This window comes from Xyrauchen texanus, chromosome 46 (genome assembly GCF_025860055.1).
Source record: "Xyrauchen texanus isolate HMW12.3.18 chromosome 46, RBS_HiC_50CHRs, whole genome shotgun sequence".
NCBI classification, from domain to species: domain Eukaryota; kingdom Metazoa; phylum Chordata; class Actinopteri; order Cypriniformes; family Catostomidae; genus Xyrauchen; species Xyrauchen texanus.
In genome coordinates this window covers 27,128,333-27,147,386 of record NC_068321.1, presented here as the reverse complement: position 1 = coordinate 27,147,386, position 19,054 = coordinate 27,128,333, and the positions used below count along the sequence as shown (strand labels likewise).

The 19,054-nt window shown below is 37.3% G+C and overlaps 1 protein-coding gene across 3 annotated transcripts in view; it reads right to left on the bottom strand.

The window, feature by feature from the left end:
- myo9ab (myosin IXAb) overlaps positions 1-19,054 on the bottom strand; it is an 82,684-nt gene that overhangs the window by 50,372 nt on the left and 13,258 nt on the right. For all 3 annotated transcript variants that reach the window (XM_052119567.1, XM_052119568.1, XM_052119569.1), the window contains exons 3-5: positions 6,812-6,906; positions 6,664-6,726; positions 2,006-2,105 (exon numbers count right to left, since the gene is read on the bottom strand). In XM_052119567.1, the coding sequence (XP_051975527.1) occupies positions 2,006-2,105; positions 6,664-6,726; positions 6,812-6,906 (258 nt within the window). The remainder of the gene's footprint in view (positions 1-2,005; positions 2,106-6,663; positions 6,727-6,811; positions 6,907-19,054) is intronic.

The window sequence follows — 19,054 nt, the reverse complement described above, 5'->3', positions numbered from 1 at the left end:
ACGCCGTTTTTAAATGTATCCACTTAAAAAAAAAAAAAAAAAAGCTCAGTTTTCGCAGACAAAAATGCCGTCTCAGTGTGGACGGACGCCAAAACAGAGAGAAAGATGCGCTTTCAAACGAAAATGTATTAGTGTGGACACGGCCTAATTGCACATGTTTTGGTGTACTTCTACGACATTTGTAAACAACAAAATTACGTCACTGTGATGTCATTGTGAGTAAAAACTTGCTACAAGTTGAAATATAGATATATATTAATAATATAGTCGTAATTGTGAGATATAAAGTTGCCGTCACGTCATTTTGTTGTTTACAAAAAGTAGTAGATGAACGCAAAACCGTGTAAACGCCTTTATGCATCTTGAAGCTATGAGATATCAATCATGGCTCTGTTTGTTTGTTTTTTGGGCCACCCTGTATATAACAATATATCGGTAGTTTGAGAGTGGAGGGAGATCGACTGGATTGCATCATTCACAATGTTTCATGGAAGTGGGCGGAGCTGCAGAGCTCTTTTGGCACACTTTGTTCGTCATGATTCTCTGATTGGTGGATTTCTCTTTAGGATTATGGGTAATGTAGGTTTTCACCAGGAATTCGCTATTAAAAACTTTTGAGTAACACATAATACATTGAGGATTGTTATAGTTAATATAATCAATTACTAAATTCAAGTTAGTTCAATAATAGACCGATATCTCAACCAGGCCAATATTTGGACATACTGTATATTCTATAAACATCTTTTAATAGATATTGCACATTTACTGTTCTCAAATACTTTTTGAATAAGAATTTATAGAAATAAATTAATACGTTTGAATTTAAATTCAGCAATTTATTTGTGCATACTTGTGTACATTTGTTGTCATTAAATTATACAGAATATTTAAGCATCATTTTGGTCTGCTCTATAGACGTCTGTATCTGCTATTAAAAACTCATATTTGTCAATAAGTATCCATGATTTTGTTGTTAGTTGGATGCACTTTAACACCCCTAGTAAAGACGCACACACACGCGCACAGACACAAATGCACGCACACACACACAAACACTATACACGCACACACACACACACACAGACACACACACATGCACGCACACACACACACACACACACACACACACACACACACACACACACACACACACACACACACACACACAGACACACACACACAGACACAGACACACACAGACAGAGACACGCACAGACAGAGACGCGCACAGACAGACACGCACACACAGAGAGACACACACAAACAGACAGAGACACACACACACACACACACACAGACACACACACAGACAGACACACAGACAGACACACACACACACACACTGGAGACACACACAGACAGACAGACAGACACACACACACACACACACACACACACAGACACACACACACACACACACACACACTCTCTATAATAGATTTCCTTATAAAATGATGTCTGTAAGTTTCTACACAAATCTGATCCAAATCTGATCTGATCCAGAATCCAAACATAGAAAGATCACGGTGCTGTTGTTAACAGGAAGTTCTACAGCGCGGTACAGAGCGTCATGTCAAATCCTCGGCACAAAGCTGGCACACGTATTCAACACGAACACGCTGATGCCGTTTCACTCGGGTGACAGTCACACACAGACTGTATTTGGTGTGTGTGTGTTTTAACAGACTGCAGTCGACAGGCGGTCTGTTCACTCTGATATCGCCTCCACTGATGCTGACGACTGTCACCATGGCAACAGCGGCACCCAGCAACAGCCTCATCAGCATCATCCAGCTCTTTGTGTTGCCAGGGATTATGAGGTGTTTTCAGTGAAAATGAGCTTAGAAGAGGATTATACTGTTCTGTTCATTTCAGAATTGTTGAGAGCCAAAACAGGATTGAATGAATGAACAAAGAGATGGTTATGCCTTATATTTTACACAACTACACTCCTTATGTCATTTTATTAATATCACAGGTGAGGCGGGTTTAACAGCTGTACCTGATTCAGGTAATGATACTCCTCTGGTTTGAGCAGGTGGAAGGATTTTTTCTCTTCTTCACTCGCTCCAGCCAACAGATAATAAAACACATGATAGTTCCTGTGAGAGAAAGATCATAAAGCATCAACAAACCTAAACCAAGATTGAGCATCATATGGACTACATTTGGGGTGCTTTTTTGTCATTTTTGGAACTTGAAAAGCCTAGTTAATGTATGCTTTTCCTGTACAGAAACAGGCAGTTTGGCGATATTAACAAAAAATAAGCAAAATATTAACACAATTGTGAGTTAGTATCGCAATTGTGAGAAAGTCGCAACTGCGAGATACTTGTAATTATAAAATCTAAAGTCACAATTTAGAAAAATAAAGTTGCAATTACGAGAAATAAAGCTGTAATTCTGAGAAATATAGTTGCGATTGCAAAATATTAACTCACAATAGCAAGTTTCTATCTCAATTGTGAGGAAGTCGCAATTGTGAGATATTTGTAATTATAATATATAAAGTCACAATTCAGAGAAATATAGTTGCGATTGCAATTATATGATTAAAAGTCACAATTTAGAGAAATATAGTCATAATTGTGAGATATAAAGTTGAAAATGCAAAAAATAAAGCTGTAATTCTGATAAAGATATGATTGCAATTATACGATTAATAGTCACAATTCAGAGAAATATAGTTGCGATTGCAATTATACGATTAATAGTCACAATTCAGAGAAATAGTTGCGATTGCAATTATACGATTAAGTCACATTTCAGAGAAATATAGTTGCGATTGCAATTATACGATTAATAGTCACAATTCAGAGAAATATAGTTGCGATTGCAATTATACGATTAAGTCACAATTCAGAGAAATATAGTTGCGATTGCAATTATACGATTAAGTCACAATTCAGAGAAATATAGTTGCGATTGCAATTATACGATTAAGTCACAATTCAGAGAAATATAGTTGCGATTGCAATTATACGATTAAAAGTCACAATTCAGAGAAATATAGTTGCGATTGCAATTATACGATTAATAGTCACAATTCAGAGAAATATAGTTGCGATTGCAATTATACGATTAAAAGTCAATTCAGAGAAATATAGTTGCGATTGCAATTATACGATTAAGTCACAATTCAGAGAAATATAGTTGCGATTGCAATTATACGATTAAGTCACAATTCAGAGAAATACAGTTGCGATTGCAATTATACGATTAAAAGTCAATTCAGAGAAATATAGTTGCGATTGCAATTATACGATTAAAAGTCACAATTCAGAGAAATATAGTTGCGATTGCAATTATACAATTAAAAGTCACAATTCAGAGAAATATAGTTGCTATTGCAATTATACGATTAATAGTCACAATTCAGAGAAATAGTTGCGATTGCAATTATACGATTAAGTCACAATTCAGAGAAATATAGTTGCGATTGCAATTATATGATTAAAAGTCACAATTCAGAGAAATATAGTTGCGATTGCAATTATACGATTAAGTCACAATTCAGAGAAATATAGTTGCGATTGCAATTATACGATTAAGTCACAATTCAGAGAAATATAGTTGCAATTGCAATTATACGATTAAGTCACAATTCAGAGAAATATAGTTGCGATTGCAATTATATGATTAAAAGTCACAATTCAGAGAAATATAGTTGCGATTGCAATTATACGATTAAGTCACAATTCAGAGAAATACAGTTGCGATTGCAATTATACGATTAAAAGTCAATTCAGAGAAATATAGTTGCGATTGCAATTATACGATTAAGTCACAATTCAGAGAAATACAGTTGCGATTGCAATTATACGATTAAAAGTCAATTCAGAGAAATATAGTTGCGATTGCAATTATACGATTAAAAGTCACAATTCAGAGAAATATAGTTGCGATTGCAATTATACAATTAAAAGTCACAATTCAGAGAAATATAGTTGCTATTGCAATTATACGATTAATAGTCACAATTCAGAGAAATAGTTGCGATTGCAATTATACGATTAAGTCACAATTCAGAGAAATATAGTTGCGATTGCAATTATATGATTAAAAGTCACAATTCAGAGAAATATAGTTGCGATTGCAATTATACGATTAAGTCACAATTCAGAGAAATATAGTTGCGATTGCAATTATACGATTAAGTCACAATTCAGAGAAATATAGTTGCGATTGCAATTATACGATTAAGTCACAATTCAGAGAAATATAGTTGCGATTGCAATTATATGATTAAAAGTCACAATTCAGAGAAATATAGTTGCGATTGCAATTATACGATTAAGTCACAATTCAGAGAAATATAGTTGCGATTGCAATTATACGATTAATAGTCACAATTCAGAGAAATATAGTTGCGATTGCAATTATACAATTAAAAGTCACAATTCAGAGAAATATAGTTGCGATTGCAATTATACGATTAAAAGTCACAATTCAGAGAAATATAGTTGCGATTGCAATTATACGATTAATAGTCACAATTCAGAGAAATATAGTTGCGATTGCAATTATACGATTAAAAGTCACAATTCAGAGAAATATAGTTGCGATTGCAATTATACGATTAAAAGTCACAATTCAGAGAAATATAGTTGCGATTGCAATTATACGATTAAAAGTCACAATTCAGAGAAATATAGTTGCGATTGCAATTATACGATTAAAAGTCACAATTCAGAGAAATATAGTTGCTATTGCAATTATACGATTAATAGTCACAATTCAGAGAAATAGTTGCGATTGCAATTATACGATTAAAAGTCACAATTCAGAGAAATATAGTTGCGATTGCAATTATACGATTAATAGTCACAATTCAGAGAAATATAGTTGCGATTGCAATTATACAATTAAAAGTCACAATTCAGAGAAATATAGTTGCTATTGCAATTATACGATTAATAGTCACAATTCAGAGAAATAGTTGCGATTGCAATTATACGATTAAGTCACAATTCAGAGAAATATAGTTGCGATTGCAATTATATGATTAAAAGTCACAATTCAGAGAAATATAGTTGCGATTGCAATTATACGATTAAGTCACAATTCAGAGAAATATAGTTGCGATTGCAATTATACGATTAATAGTCACAATTCAGAGAAATAGTTGCGATTGCAATTATACGATTAAAAGTCACAATTCAGAGAAATATAGTTGCTATTGCAATTATACGATTAATAGTCACAATTCAGAGAAATAGTTGCGATTGCAATTATACGATTAAAAGTCACAATTCAGAGAAATATAGTTGCGATTGCAATTATACGATTAATAGTCACAATTCAGAGAAATATAGTTGCGATTGCAATTATACGATTAATAAGTCACAATTCAGAGAAATATAGTTGCGATTGCAATTATACGATTAAAAGTCACAATTCAGAGAAATATAGTTAGCTATTGCAATTATACGATTAAAAGTCACAATTCAGAGAAATATAGTTGCGATTGCAATTATACGATTAAAAGTCACAATTCAGAGAAATATAGTTGCGATTGCAATTATACGATTAAAAGTCACAATTCAGAGAAATATAGTTGCTATTGCAATTATACGATTAATAGTCACAATTCAGAGAAATAGTTGCGATTGCAATTATACGATTAATAGTCACAATTCAGAGAAATATAGTAGCTATTGCAATTATACGATTAAAAGTCACAATTCAGAGAAATATAGTTGCGATTGCAATTATACGATTAATAGTCACAATTCAGAGAAATATAGTTGCGATTGCAATTATACGATTAATAGTCACAATTCAGAGAAATATAGTAGCTATTGCAATTATACGATTAAAAGTCACAATTCAGAGAAATATAGTTGCGATTGCAATTATACGATTAAAAGTCACAATTCAGAGAAATATAGTTGCGATTGCAATTATACGATTAAAAGTCACAATTCAGAGAAATATAGTTGCGATTGCAATTATACGATTAAAAGTCACAATTCAGAGAAATATAGTTGCGATTGCAATTATACGATTAAAAGTCACAATTCAGAGAAATATAGTTGCGATTGCAATTATACGATTAAAAGTCACAATTCAGAGAAATATAGTTGCGATTGCAATTATACGATTAAAAGTCACAATTTAGAGAAAGTCAAAATTTTTATATATTAAGCTGCAAATGCGAAAAATAAAGTCGCAATTACTAGATACTTGCCATTATAAGATTGTCACAATTCAGAAATATAGTCGTAATTGTGAGATATAAAGTTGAAAATGCAAGAAATAACGATTAAAAGTTACAATTTAGAGAAATAAAGTCAACATTTTTAGATATTAAGTCACAATTGTGAAATACTTGTTATTATAAGATATACAGTCACAATACTGAGAAATAAAGAAATGAAATTGCAAATGCGAGAAATAATCTCACAAATACGACTCAATTTCTTGCAATTGTGAGTTTAGGCTATTTAATAGAATCAGATGCATCTTATAAATACCAGCAGACCACATCTAACATACACTTTACCAGTACATCATTCGGTTGGTAACATTTTACAATAAAGTTGTATTTGTAATAATCTTAATGAACTTACAATGAACAATATTTGAGCATTTATTCATCTTAGTTTTGGTTAATTTATACATTAACAATCGTTCATGTTGGTTCATAATGCAACAAACCTTTCATTGTGCTCTTGATAAACCAGTCGAGATTTTTCCAAAAGATATTTCTCCACATAAGCTCTGAAATCAACAATCAGTGCAAAAGGGTTAAAATGACATAAATCACTCCTGAAACAAATCTTTTAGCGCCTCGAGTCTGTTTTACCCTCTCACAGTTCCACTCTTCTGGTAGTTGACTTGGATGAACTTGCCGAAACGGCTGGAATTGTTATTATGGGCAGTTTTGGCATTTCCAAAAGCCTAAGGAGAGAGAGAACAAAAGCAAAAACATTTAGGAGCGAAACAACGGATTAAACATGCGTACATGTGCATTAGACCACTTGAATGTGCGAACAAAATTCAGCAACCCATCCAGAGTCACATCCAGGGCTGGACTGGTAATCTGGCATACCGGGCAGTTTCCTGGTGGGCTGACGCATTTTGGGGCCGATCAGGGGCGAACTGGCCATCTGGAGAACTGAGGGGGCCGGATGGTCGGCCGCAAAACGGGCCACGATATGCAGAAAAGGACAGCGAACACCTCCCCGCTCAACAACTTTTGGCTTAACCCCCCCCATTTTTTTCCTTTTGATATCAGGATTAAATGTGACCTGGACCTTTTTTTATGACATTCAGCCATTTAAATGGGGATACTTCTTCAAACTAAACCGAACCCGAATATTTTAGTTTCACTCGTCGCTTCGTTCTCACGGACCCAAACGTTTTATGATGTGGAACGGCAATTCCCGTCTGCTGCTAAAACACTCACTACACTGCTTACATTAGACGTCATGCAGAAACGCACACAGATCTGTCCACACGCATTCTTGATGACATCATCACCCTCCTCACAGCGTGTAGCGCCCTCGGAGTGACACAACGGGGCCACACGCAGGGGTCAGGGGTCAAACGAGAGGGGGGCCGTTGGCTGAGGAGGTGAAGTTTAAGTATACACAGAATGCATCAAATGAAGTCAGGAGTGTGTGTGTGCGTTAGCTTGATTAATTACAAGGAACGTGTGATCCTGATGAAGTGAATGTAAACACGGCTGTGAACTCTGCAGAACCTTCCAGAACTCTAGAGTCGCACTGGGAGCTGTTAGAACTACAGACCACCCTGCAATGCTGAACTGACTGCTTCTATATTACCAGAAAGTTCCTTAAGTTCAAGTTAGAACTGTTAAAACAGAAGCGTAAAAAAAAAAAACTGTGCAAAATAACCCTTTTTTCCCCACATCTATCATCACATTTTATTTAGGGTTAATTTAGTGTGGTTAATTAAATAACGTCCATCGGAGTAATTTACCCTTGATGTACCATCTTGATGCAGTAGGGGGCAGTCAGCGCAACTCCAGCTGTACAGACAACACGCCTCGTCAACGCTTTTGCACTCAAATACAGCTGGACCGAACACAACAGAATGCAGGGATCTCGAGACAGGTTTTTCAAACTGAATTTAACGTCCCAATAACGCCGCTCATGTGACTAGAGAAGCTGAATACAAGCGCGAGGCAAACAAAGTTAGACGCTCCAAAAGCATCCGTCTGACGCACGAGTACATGGACCAACAATAAAAGCAGCGTACAGGGGAAGTAATAACGTGGAAATAAACAAATATTTTGACTTTTCAAACACTTTTTGTACTAAAATTCTTTGCTTAATATGCATGTCCACATATGTGGACGGCGAGACTAAGTTGGGATATTTCTCAATAATATCAAGCTATGTTTCTAAGAGTGTTAATTATTCATGTTTTTGAGACGTTACCGAAATTACATCAGAAATTAGCATAATTTATTCTGATAGCCTATAGTCCACGTACGTGGTCATTGTGTTTACAGTGATGCCGTTTCGCGATAAATTGCTCAAATTTAAAAAATGGCATCTTGGATGAAACTAGAGACTCTAATCTTTTGACTCAAACAGGTTTCAATGTAAACACTTAATTAGGTTTCTTACCAGATGCAGTTTTGTTGGCATTACTCCCAAAGACAAACTCCGCTGTGGTCAGCGCCATGTTGTTTGGTCACATGTGACAGCGACGGCAAAATACAATGTCCACGCATGTGTACATGTGGTCGCATTGCCCCTTTGTACATGTTTTAAAATAATGCCTATGCAAAACAGTGATCATATGACAAAATAGGGTAAGTGGCAAAATATCGGTATTGGCTTATAGTTTTCATTAAAATTAGTATCTGTATCGGTTCATCCCAAGTTTTAAGCATAGAACTCACCAAATTGTGCTTCCAAACTAGATGTGATAAATCGACAAGCGATAAAAATCTCTTCCATGCATGTGCGTTTTTGTACAATCACAACAAGCAACGGGAAACTGGAACTTATCACGTAGCGTCTAGTTCGAAATTTTTGCACCAAAGAAAAAACAGTGCAGGTCCGTTGAGCTACCGTGCAATTTGAGCACACTCGAACATGCATTGCATGTAATGCAAATGCTAAAATGAGTCATGCACTATAGTATAGTGTTTAGATGTCATGAGATAGCATTGTGTGAGGAACCCAGTGAAAAGTAAGTGTTTATGAACTGATAATCTGCCGTTATACTCGTGTTTGGAGTGAGTTTAAAATTTGAAAGAGTGAGTTTGGAGTGCCAGGTTAAAAATGCCACGAAGGGAGCAATATGACATCAGAGTCCCTCAATAGACCTTTTTCACACTCCGGGTTTTGGGATGCGGAAGTAAACGTTTGCAGGTAAACTTCGACAGCGGTGAACGGGAGATCACAGCAAATATTATTTTCACTTACACATTTGCTCCAAGAGCAAAAGAATAAATCCACTATTACATTTGAACGACTTTCCAGAAGATGGAAAAATAGAGAGCGTTGATTTAGAGAGTAAAGTGGGAGAAAATGCCAAATTTACTGTGTAATAGAAACACCCTCTCAGCTGCAGTCATTTATAACAGTAAACAATGTTATAAACTTACACTCAATATTTAAAAAAATTATCATAGAAAAAAATGTGGTAGATTTACACTGCTAAATAAGGTAGAAACACATCATCATAAGTAGTAAAAAAAAAATGTTGTTTTTGTTTTTTTAAATATTGCCATAGTCTTTCTTTACTGTTACTGGATGTCCCAGACACAGACTACAAGAGTGAAAATTTAATATAATCCCAGATGCAGTTTATTGTGCTACTCCAATCCCAGTCAATAATTGCCAGAAGAAAAAAAATAGTAGTACATAATTCGGGACTTTTATTTCTAACGATCCCGAAATACACTTGGGACTCTTATTTTGAAATGTCTGCACTCCCAGATTCGCTGAGAAAGTGACTCTGATTCAAACCCTCAGATCTTTTCGTGTGATTCATGAAAAAGATCCGGTTCAAAGGAGTCATTTGGTCACGACTCTCTCGCGCTGGGTTTGCCGATGCGTGCGGTGCGACGGGCTCGTCGCCATCGCAGCAGAACGGGTGAAAAATGCCGCGAGACACACTGGTGCTCCCCGACTGTCGCTAATGGCGACTAGATTGAAATAATTGTCGCAATCAATTATTTTTGGTTGCATTTGCGACCATATTAGTCGCAGTCTGGATCCCTGCTAGTGTGTTTTTAGCTAGACATTTAGACTTTTAATTGAGTAAAATTTGTACTCCAAGTACTTTTACACCCCTGCTATTAACTCATGTAATGATGTCATTGTTTAGTAAAAACTAGAATGCATTTTGCAGGATTAACAGCAATGTTATAGTCCAATATGTTGCACACGGTAGATCTTGTGTGTGTCGGTGCGTGTGAATGTTTCTGCTCCCATGTGGCATGACAAGTTATTCCCTCAACATTAGCGAGAGGTTTTCGTCCAGACAGGCCGTGTATCTACAGCGGTTTCCTGCGGGGCATTTCAACACCGTCACATGATGTTAACACACGCAGAAAGGCACATCTTCACACCCTCACCGCTGGACAGGCACACTCTGCTCCTGCGTGGGTTCGGCGAAGGCTGTGGGTGACAGCGACACGACTAGTGCTGGTTAGATAATTACGCCGTCACCGCTAGAGGGTAAAGGGTCATGACGCCATTCTCAAGACATCATTTCACAGACACTTCATTAACTGCACAGTTATCCTCTGTAATCATGTCATGCCAATGCACACACTCAAACTAACAGACCACACAACAAACATCAGTCTTGCGTTTCTATTGATGCACTAATATTTTATTTTGCGGATTGATCGTCTGTGAAAAGGGTACATTCCTACATTTCAAGCCCTCAAAGTCCAGCTCTGCTGTCACTACGGAGACAGAAAGATCAAATCAAATCTGTTTATTCTGTAGTGAAACTCCAACTAGTTTGTTTCCAGAGGCAGAGCAGCTAATGCTAATCACGTTAGCCGCCTAATTAAACAACAATAGCCCAATGCCACAGATACACGACTAGCCTGCGGATACAAATGATCAGTGTTGCTTTCACAGTTCAAGTAGCTGTGGGCAGAAGTCAACCTTTATAAATATCCTGGATTACACAACAACTCTGATGTTTCTCTGTTTATCGTCACAGATGTGCGATCAGTGAACGTAGCATGGCTAAACAAATATAGGTCAAACACATTCACTCAAGACATACAGCAAATCTACCCTGCAAAGTCAAGAACGACTGCGTATTTCACATCCACCGTACAGCTTTATGATGAACGAGAGGCGGAGTGTCTCTGCATCTTCGTAAATTGTGTGTGACAGCCAGCATCTGCTTTAAATTGACTCCAGGAAACATTCTCAGCATTCAATAAACGTTCGGATTGCGCCACGTTTTCAACAGGTCTTCATTGTGAGCTAGCAGGGGTCTCGGCGACACTCGCTTGCACAGCGACCCAAACCTGCATTTAATTCAACCCGATGAAAAGCCAATTCCCCAAGTGAGCTCAGACAGCCGCAGTGGCTCCATGCTGGAGCTTTGGGCTTTGTGGTTTCAGCTCCACCGTGTTTTAGCATTAACATGTCGAGCATCACAGACTAGCAGTCAATCTGAGCGACAAGAAACACAAACTAATGCTGAGTTTGCCTTTATTGAGCTTAAAATGTAAGACGTTTGGAGATGTGTGGTGAAAGACCATCAAGAAATGTCTAGGTCATGTTTCAATAAATATTTTGCACAAAGAAAATTAAGATTTTAGACTGTTATGCGGTGTGAAATTAGGATTTTAGACAGTAGACTGAAAGGCGGCTCATTAGGTGTTTTAGAAGCAAAATAGAGAACCTGCATTAAACGCATCCTGGTGCTTGTCACTGTACATTAAAGCAATGTAGGTCAACCCTTCACAAACTGTAATTATACTCGAACACAAACACACACATGCCAAATTTGCAAATATGCCCACAAGCACGCCTTGGGCTAGAACTGACATTAACTGCACATATTACTCGAACACAAACACCACGTCAAATATGATCATCATGCCTAAGAATTCCAGAAAGGTCAGACAATATTGTATAAAAACAAGATGCTTTAAACATAAAACAATGTTCGCAACATGCTTCTGTAATGTGATGCATTTCTGAAAACAGAACATACACTGACCACGCTTACATGCGCTTAAGAAAACAGTTTATTCTGGGTTTTTGCAGAAAGCGGTGTTCTGAAACGTCATGCGAAAGAGAACGCAGATTTCCTCGCGCAGTTTCGGGAATGAATAGAAAGCGGTTTAACACACCTAGGTTTCTTCTGGAGAACACTGCTTAAAGCACGTACACTATAAACTACACCCATTTACACACAACAATGTAAAATACCGACGGCCACTCATGTTTGCGTATATGCACTGGGGGAATCCCAGAGTTTTATGTAAGAAGGAAAACCCACTACTGCATATTGCGATGGAAAGGAAACAAACACAGCAACAACAGCAACGGAAGATAAAATAGTGAAGGCTTCCTCGGATCCCATGTTTGCTATTTACACAAGCGTTGTGGGGAAATTACTGGTCAAGCCGCATGTAAACGCAAGTAAAGAGTACGGCGCTTTCACGGTGCATGTAAACGGGAACGCTGCTTTCTCACAACAAGCCGCTTTCTGGTGTCCATGTAAACGTTTCTTTCATTGGAATAACGTCCAGAATGTGGAATGTGTATTAATAAGCAGAGATTGGCCAATATTGGATTTTGCCGATACCAATAACTAAGATGGTGGAAAAGGCAGATAGCTGATTAATCGGCCGATAGTTTTTAAAATTGATTTTTTTATTTAATGTTTTTATTCTTCGGGTACAGATATAGAGGCTACAATCCCAGATGAAGTTTGATTATGCTACCTAAAATGCCCCAAAAAATAACCAGGAAAAATAAAAATGAGGGAAACAAAACATGCACTCTTATTGTCATATATAATATATAAACACTTTATAGTAAACTCTGTCATATAGGCTAATCAATACTGTACGAGCCAAACTGTGTACTTTATAATCAGCGATCGCTTGTCATCGCTTGACTATTTTTCTTTTCTCTCTAGAGACATCATCGGTCAAACTCAACAAGCACATTAACATGAAATTATGATTAACTTATTTCTACTTTAAATCTCTTCTGACCACTTTTACAATTGGACCCCACCAAAAATAAAAAATGTTAGTGTTGACCACGGAGGAAAACAGTGAAATAAAACAAATAACAACAACAAAAAATCTGAAGTAAAAATATTAGTGCTGATATTTGCCGATAACAATAGTACCAAAAAGCAAGTATCGGCTCCGATAAATTCTCAATTCTTAGTTATATCTATATTAACATCAAACGTGTCCTTACAATCAAACTCAAAACAATGTCATTTTCGTTAGGATGGTATTTTACAAAACCAAACCTGAAGAGAGCTACCGACAGATACCGTCATTGAAACCCACCAGGTCAAAGAGCGCTTGATTAGAATCGACCCCTCAAGACTCATCGGAAACAATGTAAACATCGACTGTTTATATAAATCAAAATAAAGTTATGTTAAGGTCTTAAATGCCTCAATTGGAAATATTGACCATTGTTGTGTTGTGTTGTGTTTTGAACTGCCCTGGAGTGATTAGCTCATTGTTTTTTCAACATTAACATATTAGGTTAGAATTTAGATGAACGTACAAATGAAAAAAAGTGTATATTTTAGGTGTTTGTAAATGCTCGCCATTTCCACTGTGTGTGTGGTTCAATGCGGTTCTAGTCAAATGACGATGACGACACCGAATCAATCGCAGCAATCTAAAATTCTGATCTCATTTGAGCAGCTCTGCAGATGAAACTTAATCGCACATGCTCACATTCCCTTAAGACTAATAGAGAGCAGAGAGAGAGACAGATCATTTTAAAACACACACACACACACACACACACACACACTACACACACACACACACACACACTACACTACACACACACACACACTCACACTACACACACACTCACACACACACTACACTCACAGTACACACACACTCACACACACACTACACTACACACACACACACACACACACTACACAACTACACTACACACACACACACTCTTCACTATACACACACACACACTACACACACTATACACATACACTACACACACACACGCTATACACACACTACACACTCTATACACATACACACACTATACACACACATTCTCACTATACACACACACGCACACACACACACACACTACACACACACACTATACACACTACACAACTACACTACACACACACACACTCTTCACTATACACACACACACACTATACACATACACTACACACACACACGCTATACACACACTACACACTCTATACACATACACACACTATACACACACATTCTCACTATACACACACACAGCACACACACACACACACACACACACACACACACACACACACACACACACACACACACACACACACACTGCATGTATTCAGTTGTCCTGCAGGTCTCTATAATACAGTAAACAGTGAATAGGGGAAAAGCTTGTATTTGCTCCATAGACTAAACATGAGAAAAATGGCGCCATCTGGTGGAACATATTAAAAATGTAAATTTTGAAGCCAGAGCTCCAGAATAAAAGTATATTATCATAGAATTCACTGGGATCAAATATTGCAGTTTTAATGGGTTTCAATGGGGACATTTCTGTCCTGAAGGTCCCGAGTGTGACTATTCTGTGTATTATAGATGTATTCTCCCAAAAATACACACCTTTGGCAAAAGTTATGCCATTGGCATAATTAAAAATGATTAAAAAAGACGATAATGTCCCGAAGGTCGCTGAAGGATTAACCTTATTTATCGCTGATTAATCCATTTTTAGCACATGTGCATTCAGTAATCATGCCACCCCATGTCGAAAACACTGCCTGTATGTCATGACACTTGCATTTCTCAAGTACACTAAATAAACCGTAGGCTACGTGGCCATGCTTTTTGGAGTCCTCCACATGCGCACAATAAATGGCAAAAGTTGTCGACACGATGACTAGACAAACAGATGGTTTAACAAGTCTTTGCAAGCTGTCCAGCAGCGTTCATTCATCTGTCAAAACAGATAATGCTGGGTTCAACTAACATTTTTCAACATTTGTAGACCAAGTTAGCTGGGATGCATTGTTGTTGTTGTTGTGCTGAATAATAAGGTAAGTAATCAAACGTGATTTGTGCAAGTGCAAGTTCATCGGAGCATAAAGCAAAGACTCCACACAACCATGAAGGTCACGTCAAATCCGCCATTCTGATTTCATGTGAAGTGCACAGAACTGCAGCAGCACGACATGTGCGTATACAGGTGTGTTGCCAAAGCTTTTACTACTGAAGTGTGCAATATTGATTGTAGCATGTCAATGCGGTTTAAAACACAGAGGACACACAACTCTCACGAAACACACACCAAACAAACTTCAGTCTGAAACAGCTGTTGACGGACAGACTCGACATGAGCTGATAAAAAGGTGAATGCAGCTCATCCATCATTTCTGTCGAGTTTTAATGAGCGTGTCCTGCATGCGAGCTCTGCACAACGTCTAGAGGTCGACAGTCACGTCACGCAGCGGGATTTTAAGAGCCAGAGATCTGCTGAACTCCTGATAAACATCTCTCAGCATCTCAGTGACTATAAGCAAAAAAGTACTTCTGAAAATCAGACAAAGATGCAAGACGTGTACTGAACGTCTTTAATGAGGGAATGAACTACAATCCCATGAAGCATTGCAAATGATGTCATCGAGATAAAAGCGATGGAAAAGAATAAAACTGTTCATTTAAATATGTTGATTATAAGTAAAGAAACGATCTATTAAGATGTTATTGCTATTAATATATCAGCAGTTTGGGTGTGTAGAAACAGTGACTTGATTGCCTCATTATGGGAGTGGGCGGAGCTGCAGAGCTCTTTTGGCACACTTTGTTCGCTGGAATTCTCTGATTGGTGGATCTCTCTAAAGGATTATGGGTAGTGTAGCGTCTGGGTATCTCAGCGAGTATTGACGCTGACCATCACACCTGGAGTCGTGAGTTTGAATCCAGGGTGTGCTGAGTGACTCCAGTCAGGTCTCCTTAGCAACCAAATTGGCTCGGTTGCTAGGGAGGATAAAGTCACATGGGGTAACCTCCTCGTGGTCGCTATAATGTGGTTCTCGCTCTCGGTGGGGCGTGTGGTGAGTTGTGCGTCTATGCCGCGGAGAATAGCGTGAAGCCTTCACACGCACTACGTTTCCATGGTAACGCACTCAACAAGTCACGTGATAAGATGCACGGATTGACGGTCTCAGACCACCCGGATTGAAACGAGTCACTACGCCACCACGAGGACTCAGAGCGCATTGGGAATTGGGCGCTCCAAATTGGGAGAAAAAGGGAGAAAAAAAAAAGAATATGGCTTACATACACTCCACACAAAATAATCATTTTTAATGTAAATTCTACTTATCGAGATTTATCGCAATTACAATATCAAGGGAAATAATAGATCATTATTATTTGTGAAATAATCGTGCAGTCCTAGCATCTACAGAATTATTTTCCCCCTGAATATAAAGATATTCTCAGATCCCACAGAGCTCAAACAGGAAGTCCTGTAGATTCAAGCTTCCTGTTAGTTCAGGCCAAAGTAGAATGCGATAGAAATAACATGACGTTGAGTTTCGTCCAGTCCAATCCCGCCAAAAAACAGGGTATTGACTTTTACATTGAGTGCTATGTACAGATGTATGAGAGAGACAGAGAGAGAGAGAGAGAGAGCTATGTACAGATGTATGCGAGAGAGCGAGAGAGAGAGAGAGAGAGCGCTATGTACAGATGTATGAGAGAGAGAGAGAGAGAGAGAGCTATGTACAGATGTATGCGAGAGAGAGAGCTATGTACAGATGTATGAGAGAGAGAGAGAAAGAGCTATGTACAGATGTATGAGAGAGAGAGAGAGAGAGAGAGAGAGAGCTATGTACAGATGTATGCGAGAGAGCGAGAGAGAGAGAGAGCGCTATGTACAGATGTATGAGAGAGAGAGAGAGAGAGAGAGAGAGAGAGCTATGTACAGATGTATGCGAGAGCGAGAGAGAGAGAGAGAGAGCGCTATGTACAGATGTATGAGAGAGAGAGAGAGAGCTATGTACAGATGTATGCGAGAGAGAGAGAGCTATGTACAGATGTATGAGAGAGAGAGAGAAAGAGCTATGTACAGATGTATGAGAGAGAGAGAGAGAGAGAGAGAGAGAGAGAGAGCCTAACACACTGCATCAGACCTTCATACATGTATATAATGTTCAATTCCAAGTTCAGTGTTCCTTTGGTTTTTTTTATATAGATTTCTAAATCCTTTTTATTTTATTTATTAATCTTTGTTTATTTTATTATTATTGTTTTATGCTATCAGTATTATTATTTTGTGTACTAAATGTTCTAAATCATTTTCTATGTTGTTTTGATGCTTTGGCAATACAGAATGTATTTTGTTGTCAAGCCAATAAAGCTTTCTGAATTGAATTGAATTGAGAGAGAGAGAGAGAGAGAGAGAGAGAGAGAGAGAGAGAGAGAGAGAGAGAGAGACATGTGGGTGTGATACAGACAACAGATGTTGTGAACAGTAAAGCCACAACATCTAAATAACAATAGAAATAAAACTAATTTGAGTCAACATGACAATTCAAACTAGGTTGGTATTAATATCCATTCCCGAAATCAGTATTTGAATTACAACTAGTACGATTTTGTATTTCAGATTGCATTAAATTGAACAGTGATTAAAGATATCTTAAAAGGCTTTTTACCAAGTCTCACACACACACACACACACACACACACACACACACACACACACATTATAGATATATGAACTTTACCATTATAGAAAATCCAATTATCAAAAATGAGCACTTATGCCAAGTTGTAATGCAACTGTTGATATAAAGAATGGATATTTTCACTAGTAACAATGTAATTATTTATAGAACAGCCCTCTAACATTGCGAGTTAATCACTCGCATTTGCGCCCAAAAGTCATGCTATGCGAATGAACTACATCTGTTAGTAGCCACAGGCTAGTAAATGTTGAGATTTCACTCGCCGGTGATCGAGTTGTGTAGTGATGAAGAACTTTAGCTCAGTGTTTCTTTTACTGAATAAAACGCTGGCATTAAAGAAGCTGGATTCAACCGTAACGTTTGCTCGTGGAGCTGCCGGTTCTCTTAAAGAGACAGTACCATTTTAGAGTTATTAAACATATCACTGAAAATACTTCGTACAAGTGCAAATAAACAAACATGTAACGTATGTGGTAAGTGTAATAAAAACAAAGTGTACATATAAATATTTAAAGGGACAATCATACATGAAATATTTGAACATCAACAAACTGATGTAAATATGGAAGAATTTGAGAAACAGGCTCTAATAGCATCTCTGCAGGGGATTTACAAAACCTAATATTTTGCATGATACTTCTGATATAGTAGCACATAAACGATTACTTACATAATACAATTATTACAATTACTGTTATATGTGTAATACTATTTTCATTTTTATGTTCCAACAAAACGTTTTTAATCGATTCGTTACTATAAAAGCAATTTCATAACATCATGTAAATTAACAGAATGTGAAATTTGAACTTTTTTAAAAAGCTAAAATATGATTGAAATGTTAAATAGCGAAATAAAAATTAAAAAGTACAATTTTCGCGAACTATATTGCGTGGATAATATATAAATACTTTATATGTGTGAAGATTCCCACTTCTCGGTTTGCTTAATATCTTTTTCAGTTTACATGTCGTCAAAAGTCTGGCGACACTTAAAATGCCAAACCAATGGCATTTTATGTTCGAGTTCATATTGAGATCTCCGACTTTGGTATCTTGAGCATATCCGAGCACAGTTTGAGACATTGTTGAGACCTCTTCTGAAACTCTAGAGGAGACTAATGAAAGATTACTGGGGT